Here is a 13,554-nt window from a genome sequence, read left to right as displayed (position 1 = left end):
CTACACTGACGTACTGCAATGCAAGTATGTCTAAATGTCTATGGGCTCAAGATGTTCTCACGCGGAATCTCTCTCAACAGGCAGCCGACATGAGAATTTCGTGAAACTACTAAATTCCTTATAGTCGTGGAATGCAGAGAACAGACCAGTTCAATTACATTGGCAGCAATATAACTCGGAAGAGCGTGTCATAGCAGATTTCTGTGCAGACTACGTATCAGCGCACCTTGCATTTCGTTCCATTTTGGTAGTACTGCTTCCGCCATCCAAAGTTCTCACCTTCGCAGTAATAGTTGCAGTAGTCAACAATCACTCCCTGAAAGATGGCATCAGTAAATTTTCTATTAATGCTGCGCATATATTTAATCAACGATAACACTTTAGAGTTCGTTTTTCTCCTAAAAGAAGATATTTATTATTAGAATGATATCCGTAGTACTCCGTCAATGTGTGATGTTTGAACGGAGATCGATTACATGGCAACGCCTTTGTCATATCTATAAGAAATTTCACTAGGCGACGTTGATTGGACCAGTATTCATCTTCCATGCCAAGATACATACCCCACATTTACACAGACATAAACAAAATGTACACTGCTTTTCCCTCCTTTCTTGTGCACAAGTTACACTACATGTCGAGCAATAACAAACGTGTTTGCGGCTTTAGTGAAACTCTTCCCAAACATCTTGTTTCTCATCTGTCAGAGCTTGCAGAAATTTTTGCAGACACATGGTGGAGAGACACGCACTATACCAGCAAGGAAAGCGCAAGGCAACCAAACATTTCAAAAGAAAACTTGCAGCATTGGCTGCAAAAATGACTTCATGCATGAGTCCTGTTGGACTAAAATAGGCTTCAGATGTTTCCATACCATTAATACATTAAGTGCACTAACGCAGTGCCAATTTTAATATATAGAATCGAGTGCAGGAAACTAAATCAAAGCACACTCTCCTGCACTATATCCTTCCTCTCAGCCTTTATACTTCAAAGCACAATAAATCTGCAGTTGACCCCCTGCGGCTGGAAAAACGCATGTCTGGCTACAAATATTACCTGAATGCGTCTCGGTGAATCGGAAATGCCCCATAGAATGCGATAGCTTTACTACACAAAGTATAGCAGTGAGACATGCCGCTCCGAGTATTTACCAGTAAATCCAATGTGAGAAATGAGACAGAATAGGAAATCGCATATTCATACCGGGTCAGGTGCTGGTCCTGGACAACGGTCATCTCCTAGCGCTGGTAGTTGCAGCACTACAATCAAAGAAGAAGAAATTTTAATAAAGAATGCTCCGGCAGTTTTTGTTGTGGTGGCGGTGGCGGCTCGAAGTCCTTGGACTCGGGCGGCATCTTCGGCTTGCCGGACGGCCCAGAGCTAGCTGGTCTTCCAATCAAATAAATTCTCAGAAAATATTTGTTTACATAAAGCTACTTGATCTGAACAAAACATCTTTCCGCCTTGCTTCCATTGAAAATTAGTTCTTGCTTACTGTGAGCATGAGTAAAATGTTTCTTCTTATTGGTGACGCATTGAAATCGCTTCACTGGGTTCGCATTAAACAAATTTATTAAATAAACCTTCGTTCATTTATATCATGCCTTACGTGGAAACACTGGACGACTATTCCTGAGAACAAGAGGCAGGGTTGCCATATTTTTGTCCCACGCATGGAGCGATATATACAGGAAAGCCAAATGATCTGAGAAAAGTGTTCCCTTCTTGAGGTGACGCGACGCATCTTCGCAGATTGTTGTACAGACAGCGACAGACCGCGTTACCGCGTCCAAGTCACTATATTTGGCGCGTTTCTTTCGCTCCTGTGTCGCTGCCAGTAGTCGCCGCGACTGCCAACCATCAGCTCCAGCACCCGCCACGAATGCCTCTGGTGTTTTTCTTTTTCGCATAACTGTGCGCATAAATGTTTGCCGGCTGCTTCAGCTCACGTAGCAGACCCTCACGCGCTGAGGCTCGCATGCCACGATTAGCATGAATATGTGCCCACACCCGACGGTTGCTCATTAATTTGCGTTTAAGACACAAGCTGGCTATATTTAAATCCACGGAAACTATTCACAAGAATCCCTCAGTTTCTTCACTTCACACCCTTTTAAGGCTATTTGTAGAAAGTAAACCATAGCAATTATTTAGACTTTTGTTAAATTTTTGGGTCATATGACGCCACAATATTTATTTCAAAGCAAATATTGAATAAGAGAGTGGCAGAAAACAACACATGAAAGAAAAATTAAGTGGGACTACAAACACGCCATGATTGGAAACACAGCCTTCATTGACATTCCTTTAATTATCATTCTCAATTGACTCGTCCAAATTTAACCTCCGCGCTGTACACTCACGATTACACTCTGCTTTGCAACTACGTTCTTGGGAAAATAACGCTCAGCAACATGCACACTTCTCTGAATGAACATCTCTTGGCTTCCTGGTGGAGCGGACAGAGGAATATTTCGTTTCAATTGCCATACCCTCACCATCATCCAGGAGCAAAATGATTTCCGCTTCGCTAATCTACTATGGGTAAGCTTAATAACAGAAGGCTTTCACGCGTGACCAGAAGTCAAGTTTATGTTCGAGAAAATAAATTAAAACAGACGTACGCCAGCTTAAGACGCAAATCACGACTGAAACGACGCTGCATATTGCCACAACTGCGCGGCATGACAGCCACTCTAATCAAAGTCATATCAAATCAAAGCACTTCAGTAAAGCGTGTTGAAAAAAAAAGGAACTCAACAAAATAAACAATCTTCTGTAACAAATACAGTGATCTCTCTACAAGAGATGGTAGAAATCCAAGATAAAGTTAATAACGCAATACTGAAAACTCAAAATACAAGGTAGACTCAGTAACTTCATATTTTGTGACATCAAGGGGGTTCATAAGTGAAGACAGTTCTGGACATTCAAGTATGTCAGCGCCCAATGATTCCGAATATAGGTCGTGAGAAAAAGAGCTGCTGAAGCGGTTAGTGGAAGACGGAAATTCAACGGTCTTTTTTCGGATAGTTCGATCGTTTTGCTTCAACGCGGTACATTCTTGTTTTTTGTTTTATAGACTTCTATCCTTCTCGAATCACTGCTTTTCGTAAAGATGTGCATAATATTTGTCAACAGTTGCGTGCAAGCCTAACTAACGTTTTCTGCACATTTTAGGCAAAGAAATGCAGCCTTTTCTGAAGAAGGGTCCTATAAGAGAGCAGCATATACCAAAAATGATGTGAACAGTTATGATAAGAAAGCAGTTTGATTTGGCATGTTGATTTCAGTTAGGCTTAGATACCCTACTTCTACCAGTGCCTACTTTGCAGTGCAATAAATCTTACAGTTACTCCTAAGGTCGGAGGGAATTACAGCTGCTTATTACGCATACAGGTTGCCTTTCACGAATTATGGAAACAATACTGAGCAATTTTTTAAGGTGCGAGTTATGGCAGCAGTTTCATTACATTTAACGGTCACTTCGCATGTGGAATCCTGTCTCTCAATTCCCTTTCTATTGGCTTTGTTATTTGTTGGCTTCATATGTTTGTGACTAACGAAAACAGGGCTCCTTGGAGCTCCTTCTCGTTCGGTGCGTCAGTTTGAGCTCAACAAGGGCCCTATAAGGTAAAACTATTCCGAGAGGTTTTTATTGCAATCTCCTAACGTCAAATTTGCGTAAACGCTGACGCAAGCATGGGGCAATGACCCGCACGGTTGTCTGAAAAGACTAATCAAACGCTCTCCTTACTTTAGAGGAGGTCACTTTTGTTAGCTTTAAAAATGAATAGCATGGCCTACATTAAGCGGCTTGTCTTATCTAATTGGCTGACAAGAGGTGAGGAGCACGGTTAAGTGGAGAGGGATTTGATGATGCCGAGTCAGTGCACTGAAAATCGATAACTGGATAAAAAGGGTGGTCCAGGTGGCTGCGATTGGTCCGCTTTACTTTAGTTGGCTTGAGATGGCTGGTCGAAAATCGCGGCGGCATGCAACGGCAATTTAAGAATCTCGCTAAAACGGACCGTAAGCAAAGAATAGTTGGCAGAACGAGGTCATAAACGTGCCGAGTGCTTGAAAACGTAACACGGCCATGCAAAAAGGTTTATTGTACGCAAATAGACCCACGCTCTCCGCAGGTGCGAGTAGCCAGTGCCTGAGCGATCGGCGGCTGCCAACTTTAATTCCTTTCGGAACAGGGTAGTCTGCGGCTATTCAGAAAAAGTTTGTTCAGCACATTAATGTGCCTTTAACGCCTACACGTCACTTTGACGAGGTGAGTTCTCGTGGTTTTGTGACGTCGCGTTACGGGCAGGTGAAGTGGGTGCAGCCCGAAAACTTTTGACCAATAACCGAGGGCTAATGGCTAAAAGGCATAAAATCAGAAATAACTATTTTTTTTGTTTGGTCCAATGATGCATAATCAGTGTGTACGCGTTATATCAGATAGGGACCTGGCGCGGCTATTGTGAAGTCGCGTGATAGACAGGCGAAGTGGTGTGGTTCAAGAAGTTTTTGATCAATCGTGGAGGGATGATTGCAGAATTGGAATAGAAAAGTTTGGAATAGCTTTATGTTATAGCGCGCCAAGTCTTAGTAGCATCTGGTCATTACCAGTAACAATTGTTTAGTACAAAAGCAGCATAAGGCGAAGAGCTGTATATTTATGGTTATATATCGCGGACGATGCCCTTGATACAGAGAACGTAGAAAAATAATGCAACACACACGTCCTTACATGATACCGGACAGCGCAAGAGAGCTAGATGGAGCGGCATCATTAAGAACACAATAGAAATGCTACAATTCGAACCAGTAATGAACTCTCTCATTACAATTGTTTTTTTAAATTTTAGTAGACATACGCTGTGACGCATGGTCGAATGGCATTTTCAAGATGCAGGAAAATATTGTAAATTTGGTTGTGTCGGTAGACCGACATATATCATGACCAGTTCCACTCATTTGGATACAGTTGAGATACCGCGTCGGAAACCTTGGTGGCAGGAATAAATTATATTTTCAAGGAAATCTACGTTACGTATAAAATTATGTATTCAAAATTTTTAGAGGACCTGCCTAATCATATATCAAGTAAACAGAGAGCAATGAAGCTTGCTTTTTCACCAAAGGTTGACAGAGATCTAGCGCCTTCTATTTATAGAAAACGGCAGAAACTGACTAAGTAGCATGTCCACTAAGAGCATGTCCAATCTACCATGCTATTGACTTAATTTTTGGAAATAGACAAGCTATCAGGGGCGCTGTAATATAAATCAATTCTAATCTGTTTTTATCCCATTTCTCAAACCTGCCTTTCACGATTCGTCAAAAAATATTTCGGGCTACCCCACTACGCCTGTCTGTCTCGGGACGTCGCGAAAATCATATCACCTCTACGAACAGATTATGCATAATTAGAAAAAAAAAATAAGAAAAGAATTATTTTCGATTCCAATCGTTTTTCTACATCAGCGCAACGCTATTAGCCGAAAGATTTTGGCCTCTCTGCACTTCTTTTTTCCCGCGACGTTATAAAAGCGCGGAATCTCGCAATTTTAGAGGGACTTTTACACATTAAGCATGCATTCCTACGGCCCACAAATTTTTTTTCAGGCTAGCCAGAATACCTTGTTCCGGAAGGAATAGATGTCTGCCCGCCGTTTGCTCTTGCACTGTCTACGCGGAGCTGCAGAAGCGACCAAGTTTAATGCGCATAATAAAACCATTTCGATGGCACTATAACATTGTCGATATTTTTCGACACGCATGCGGCATTGCTGTGCCAACTATTCCTCACTCAGGGTCCGTTTCAGTGACATTGTTAAGCGCCTGTTGCACGCCGCCGCGATGTTCGACCAGCCGCTGCATGTTAAGTAAGTGGAAGCGGGCCAATCGCAGGCGCCGGCACCGCCTTGCTCATCCGGTTATCTACTTTCACGACGTTAACTTGGTCCCAACGAAACGCTCGCCACTTTTTATGATCCTCGAGTTTTGTCAGCCATTTAGATGAGAAATACTGTCAAAATAGGAATTGGTGTTTGCTTTGTAAAAAAATAATATTCACCTCCTGTCAAGAAGAAAAGCGTTTGGTTGGGCGGTTCAAACAACGCCTCGGTTAACCACCCGATGCTTGCGTCGGCGGTTACGTAAATTTCAGGTCAGGAGATTTGAATAAAGGCAGATTGCAATAGTTTCGCGTTATAGGACGCCAAGTTACAAAGTGTTAGGTGTGAAGGTCAGCAGCGTTTATCTAGATGACATTGTACTGCTCATGAAAGTGACTTACTATAAATAACTGAAGACGACAATGAGCAATGGCTAAAGGAGCGTTTAAACAATTTACACAAACAACAAATGTAATGTCTTATCCCCAAGTAGGTAAAAATTGTTTGCGACACGTAGGCCATCAAATAAAGCTAATAAAGAGTCCATTTGCCTAGTGGAGTAGTCAAAGAAGAATAGGATAATTATTGATGAATAAAATACTTTGGTGAGCATATGGCAGTGGCTTTTCAGTATTTACTCGTAGCTTACCAATATTCTTGTGTAGAATAGAATAAGTAAATTGGACATCTACTAAGCTGTAGCGATAATTCTTGGCATATATAAGAAAAGAATCGGTTTCATGAGAAGCTAAGGCCAATTCATTGAATCCTGGCACCGAAATGTAGGTCTATTAGTAACAGAAGCAGAAACGTTTGTTTGGATTATTGAGAAAGTGGGTAATAACTGATAGTGCACTTTGCGGTTAGAGAAAGTAGCGTTGCGCAGCTCATGCAATCCATTGAAGGATCGGACGTGAAGCCGGCGTAGACTGGAGAGGGCCAGCTAGTAACCGTTGGAGAGATCGTTCTTCCTGTAATGGACATACAATAGGCTGGTAGTGGGGGCGATTTATTAAACAAACAAAATTTCGCAAAAGAAACGGGTGGAGTCACTGGCCGTCGGGTCTATTAGAGTAATATCCTTACAAAAGAAGTGGGTTTAAGCTACGTTCCACTGATGTAGGGATACGATGTAGGCACGTACATAGTAGCCAGTGAGCGTACGGTTAAGGTGTTTCGTACATCCACTTGTCTGTAGCTTGGTTAGCTAGTGACATGATAAACACCATTGTTGAATATAATCGACGAATTTTAAAAGAGAAACTGATGCCATGAAGCTTTATGGTGCAGTATGTCGTCGCGAAGCAGGAAGTGCTTCACGTCAAAGGGACATATGGTCGGCAGCATATATTTTCTCGCGTATGCAGGAGTTACGGCGATCTATTTGTTCAAAAAATACGTCGGAAACGCTTGAACGGGATCGAGGGTGCCGGGATAGAAGGAGGTAGTTAGAATGTCTATTGGCAGAAGTGGGCCGGGAGGGAGCAAGAAGGAACGCTTGACGTTCTGGAAGGACTCTCAAGTAGCAATATATAGGCGCACATAGCCGTAGAGGCCTAGCCGGAAGAAATGGCAGAGCACGCAAACATATATGCGAGATACTTCGAGGTGGCTGGTTGTCGGGGCTTCCTGGAGCTGGTGGAGAAGGATGGTGCAGAGTGGCTTTGGTAGTACGAGCAGAGGCTTGGGAGTATCGGAGTTGGTATTAGGACGGTAGAGAGTATTATCACGGAGCGCGACCAGGCGGGGGGACAGGTTGGAGTGAGTGACAAGGACGCAAATTATTGATAAAAAAATGCAAGTTTGGATCATTCACGCGTAAGTTGACATGTCGCCCCACTCGGCAGATTGAACATTTGGACATACAGTGTTTGTAACAACACAATGTTCATTAATTTACACACAAACACAAACAAGGAATACTATTGTATATAGAACTCGTGAAGCAAATACATATAAATATCAACCGTTAACATTAAAGTTACTCCAGGTTATCCTCCTAACTTTTACATAATTTCTAGCTCAATATGCTGGACAGATCATACTATCAATAATGAACAGTGTGGTACCAGTCTTAACGAAGGCAACCAAACAGAGCGGTGATGAGCAATGGCGACGATACACTTGGTAAGGAGTATGTTTCCGCAAAGGTAGCATGAAGTTGTCAGTAAGTATCAGAAATATGCGGATATAAAATACCAACATAATACTAACAATTACCTTGTTAGAAGGATGATGTACGTAATAATAAAAAGTAGGATTTTATCAATTCACTGTTTGGCAAGTGTGGATGCAGTCACGTCATCATTTAAACTGTACCCTCTTTTGTCACAAAAGTGACAGGATGGTTATCAAAGGAATAGGTTTGTTTGTAGTAGAGAATAAATCGTATATCCCAAAACCTCTGCAAGAAGCTGAAATGTAGTTCATGATAACATTCCACAGTAGTAAATTCCTACTACTTCGCATATCACAACATATGTTGGTGGCTTTTGTGACCAATCGTTTGCTATACTCTTGATGTAATAAAGTACTTGTAAAAATCCCCGTGTTCACTTACCCTGGATCAGTAGTACCACTGGTAGTACAGCAATCGTCATCGTTCATTCGCCGTATCTTCTTTAGCTGGCGTCAAGACTGCAGGATTCGTTTTAAACCTGTTAATCTGACATTCAGAAGAACCACATGATATTTTGGTGCCGCATAAAGGTAGTGTCCACTGAATTACAAGTATTAGAGCGACCTCAATGAGTATATGTCAAATATATTCTTGAGAAAAGTTCAAGCTTTTTTCTGAGCAGCGCCAAAGATTATTTTGAGCGATCTTTAAGCATGTGTACTGTCGTGCCATTAGAGTGACATTTACAGACGTTCCCTCGGCCTAAGTGACAACCTTTGCATGACCAGATATTAAAAAATTAAAATAATTTCTCCTGCTCTCCTCCTCTTCACATGTGATGAGTTCCAGTGAATAATGCGCCCCTCCGCCACGTACGGGAACCAATAAACGCAACCCGTTTCCCTCACACGACTTATCATATACAGAAGCTGATAGTAAGAAGAACCTAATCTAGCGTCCTTTATTTTATCGTGTCATTTTTCTGCACCCGGCGCGCCCTAGATCCTGCAGCAATAAGTAGGGAGGGGGAGGAAGAGGGCCACGCTGTATCGAACATGCCAGCATAAGCCTCCATCTAAAGAGCAACTAGGCTCCACCAAATATTTCACATCATTCTTTGCTCTGAACATTCTTCCCAAAGCTACAACGCTATGCTACACTACCCGTGCAGGCCATGTAGGATGTTCTTGGCTGTTGAAGGTGGTGTGAATGCAGTTAGACATTTCGAGCAGTCCTTCCAGTTGCTTTCAAAACGCCTGCCTGCTTTACTTGACGTTATTTATTTATTAAATGATTTTCGATGCCCTCAATCGACGAGACATTTCAGTGGGCAGTGAGTGACAACGTACGAACAAAGAAAGGAACAGAATGAAACGTGCAGGGTTATACAGTATTAGCGACAAATTGTAGAAGTGAAAGAAAATATAACAGAATGGTACTAAAATAAATACAACCCTACTGAACAGACATAGACACAGCATTATGCAATGATAGTGGCAAATATGAGCGTAAGAGAAATTTGGGAAAGGGAGACAAAAGACAGTAGGAGAAAGAAAAGAAAACGTGAAAAAGCTGAAGAAATTGCAGGCATGTCGACACATGTAAAAAAAGGAAAGGAGTTGGGAGGAGAGATTAACGAGTTGATTAAGCAGGACTATCACAAAGCAGGTGTGCAGCTAAAGAATCGGAAAAAAGGGAATGATCATAAATGAAAACAATATCTTCAGGTAGGCGGTTCTAATCGTTTGATGTGTGCGATATGAAGGGAAAATAGAATGTGTTTGCTTTACAAAAAAAAGCCTTTTGCTTTGTGTTTATGGTCAATCCGTGCTGAGTGATAGGTGGGTGGCGTGATAAGTTCGGTCCGTAGCGATGAATGATGGAAAACCTCATGAAAGAGGCATAGGGGGGAAATACGCGCATTGACAGAAATGGCCGTGATCTACTGTTGCTACCGACCGCTTCGGCGCGTAACGATTAAGAAGCGCCTGATTTATCTCTTCATACGTCTTCTTTGCAAAGGCCTCTGGAAATATGAAGTACCGAAGCGTAGTATATGCGGTGTCATTCAGTATGGCGATAAGCGCGTCCGTCTTGCTTTGTTCGTCTCGCTTATTCACTCTCACTATGGCCTCTAACAGCTCAAGATAGACAGCCACATTTCCTATCATGGTGGAGAATTCCGACAGGCGTCCGATGAACGGTTGGTGGCCAGGGGACGGTGCTGATTTTTGGGCGTGGTTCATGATGGCAGCTGCGGTTTGATGCTCGAGTCAGGGCCGGCACGTTGCTGTTTTCCTCGTCACCATTATTAGAGAGGAGACGACAGGCGCGGAGCAGATTTATTGGCGACGCCTTGTCTGTAAAGTCACATAACATAAAGACAGCACCCCCCTGCTTGGGCAGGCTATTTATACCGTTGTGGTGGCACTGAGTATTAGACGAGCGTTGTCCCAAGTTGGTTATGCCATGTAAAAGCCACCATATTAAGGCTATAAAATTTCCTAATATTCAGAATGTGAACTCTCATGTTATGAAAGTGACATTCTGCAGCCTTTATGGCTAGTTATTTTGTCGCCTTTGCTGTTTCAGTGATAAGTATTGAAAATAAAGCGCTGACGTCGGTTTGATAGTTGTTTACCTAATTTCAGAGCCGCTGCACACTGAACTAGAGTCTTTAAGATTGTTCTGAATTGCAGGAATCCTGAGACTCAGTACAACATTAAATGCACTCATCTAGACAGCTACTGAAGAAATATATTTATTTCCTTAGAAAATTATCTTACACTGACACAGGGCATGGTGGGAAAGTGGCATGCCTAACGCAAAATAATTTTCCTTGAATTTTGGAAGGAATTATCTTTGGATTGCTTGTCCGAGAGGATTTTGTTGCAGACAGCATTTCTGTGTGAGGTTAAAGCGTTGATATTTACATTGCTTAAAAAAGCAATCATCTACTTGTTTATGCTAGGACACAATTTTTATTGTTTTTTGATGATTTTGTGTACCTTGTATACTTGAAATTTCGTATCACTTGTTGGAGGCAGAGAAATATGCCTGACCATACGTACTCGGGGCCCACATTACTGTACTCATGTAGGTCTTTCTTTTGCAACACAATAAGATTGCTTTAGTGTGTTCCTTCGTAGTGGATTATTTCGCTTAGGGATACTGCAGATATCTAGCCAAACGTACACTTGTCTAGATACATTTGCTGTTTAGCATTCAATTTCGTGACGCTACCCAAGAGACTGAATATTGTGATAATTCTTTGGTGACACCTAGTGATGTGCCCTCCGAAGTCACTATGTATGCTCTCGCTAAAATACGCTGTGCTGTTATTGAATAAAATCTTTACACATTTTGAGCTGTTTTGCATCGCTTCAGTGGCCCTTCTGAGGTATTCTGCGATGCACAAACTAAGCAAGCTGCCCATGCATTTTGAACGACACCATTTATTATGCAATGCTACGCATATATCTGGTCTTTTCGCATTTTTGTTGCGCAGTCATTCTGTACGATTACTTTATTTGGTGAGATTTGAAATTCGTAGTTGAATACCGGCACTACAGCTTTATTAGTTCTTCATGTGGCTTGTCTAGTATGCCCCTGTGGCATGTTGAAATCAACGAGTGCTAAACAAATTGAAATAATACTCGCTAACATTGAACATATTGTGATAGGCTGACGAGGGCGACGTCTTATGATTAGTCCGAAGAAGACGATGCTCTTAGCATCCCGCACTGTTTACCATCTTGTCAGCTGCTACAGTTATTGTAAATATCCTGTAAATTGATTTCTTACTTCCTTTACCGCCGTAACATTTGTTATGGAAGTGCGCAGGACATTCGCAGCTTCTTGGGTCTGTGCTCCTATTTCCGTAGGTTTGTCTGAAATGTTGCCGTCGTTGCGCACCCTCTTACTCAGCTCCTCAAGGAAGACGTGGCCTTTATTTGAGGTCCTGGCAAGCTGGTGCTTTCACCGACCTCATAGGGCTGCTTAACTCCACTCACTTTGATGCGCCAGCTCCTACAGAAGTCTGTGCCGATGCCAGTGATCACGGCATTGTAGCTATCTTGACCCAGAAACAACAAGCGCGAGCATGCGCTATTTCATACACCAGTCGCCTTCTTTCCCCTGCTGAGCGCAAGTATTCTAGTACTGAACGTGAGTGTTTGACTCTCGTTTAGGCAGTGGGTAACTTCCGCCCCTATTTGTATGGCTGGAAATCCACAGTCAGCTCTGATCACGGCGCTCTGTGTTGGCTTTCGTCTCTAAAAGATCCTTAAGGGCACCTTGACTGCTGAGCTCTGCGCCTTCAAGAATACTATTCAGTTGTATACAAAACCGGCAGTCTACATCAAGATGTCGACTGCTTGTCGCGCCATCCTCTCAATCCAGCTGGCGTTTCTGGGACCAGATTACCTGTCCCCATTCTCTCTATGGCTGCTTTTCGAGATATTGCAGCGGAACAACGTCGGGACGCCTCCTTACAAGGCCTTATTCAACGGCTGACTTCAACGACGCCCGTTTCTTACCTTCGCATGTTTCAACATTAACCTTCCATATTGCACCGTGATAACATGCACTCGGAGGGCCCTGACCGACTCTTGGTTGTGCCAACGCATCTGCGTCAGACTGTTCTCGCCCAGCTTCATGATGTACAGAAGGCCAATCACCAAGGCATGTCACGAACTTATGACCGCGTTCGTCGGCGCTTCTTTTGGCCTGGCCTTTGCCGTGACGTCTGCAGTTATATCGCTGCGTGTGACCTTTTTCATCGACGAAGCCGACCACACTGCCTGCTGGCCGCGTTCAACCTCTTGACGTACCATAGAAACCATTCTTCTGCGTAGGTGTTGACCTTTTAGGCCCTTTCCCTACGTCTGCTTCGGGAATAGAGTGGATTGCTATAGCAAAAGCCTGCACATTCCGATGCGCCATCAGACGGGCTCTTCCGACAAGCTGCGCAACCGAAGTTGCCGATCCCTCCTACTAGAGAACCTCATCCTTCGCCAAGATGCCCCTCGACAGCTCCTCGCCTACCGAGGCCACAAGTTGTTAATGACATTCTATAATCGCGCGCGACTAAACACGATCTTGCTACTGCTTACCATCCACAAAAAAAGGTCTAACCAAGCGTCTTAACTGAACCCTTATTGATATGCTGTCCATATATGTCCCCTCTGACCATCGCGTCTGGCACATTGCATTGGCGTTCCTTGCTTTCGCCTATAATTCTTCTAACCATGATACCGCACGCTTCTCTCCATTGTTCGTCTTGTTCGGCCGCGACCCTAGACTACCTTTCGACGCCGTTGAAATCTGAAGTTCTGAAGTTCACATCTGAGTAAGCCCGTGAAGTCGTACTCAAAGCACAAGGAGCGCGCCGTATTACCCTACGTCGACTTATGGAGTCGCAGGAAAATCAGCGGCGCTTATATGATGCCCGCCATTGTGACGTCCATTATACGCTGCACGTCCTGGTTCTCATTTGGTCACCGTCGCAATGCGTTGGCCTCTCGGAGAATTTACTTT

The 13,554-nt window shown here is 43.2% G+C and overlaps 1 protein-coding gene across 1 annotated transcript in view; it reads right to left on the bottom strand.

Moving 5' to 3' along the window:
* The window catches only part of LOC126539783 (uncharacterized), a 32,496-nt gene extending 23,945 nt beyond the window's left edge, over nt 1–8,551 (bottom strand). Inside the window, exons 1-3 of the mRNA XM_072286311.1 lie at nt 8,458–8,551; nt 1,207–1,262; nt 227–316 (exon numbers count right to left, since the gene is read on the bottom strand). Coding sequence (XP_072142412.1) covers nt 227–316; nt 1,207–1,262; nt 8,458–8,497 — 186 coding nt within the window. The 5' untranslated portion in view covers nt 8,498–8,551. The remainder of the gene's footprint in view (nt 1–226; nt 317–1,206; nt 1,263–8,457) is intronic.
* Between the last annotated feature and the right edge of the window lie 5,003 nt (nt 8,552–13,554).

Source organism: Dermacentor andersoni, chromosome 2 (assembly GCF_023375885.2).
Source record: "Dermacentor andersoni chromosome 2, qqDerAnde1_hic_scaffold, whole genome shotgun sequence".
Classification (NCBI taxonomy): Eukaryota; Metazoa; Arthropoda; class Arachnida; order Ixodida; family Ixodidae; genus Dermacentor; species Dermacentor andersoni.
The sequence above is the reverse complement of the archived record's forward strand: the minus strand, read 5'-3'. Positions and strand labels throughout refer to the sequence as shown.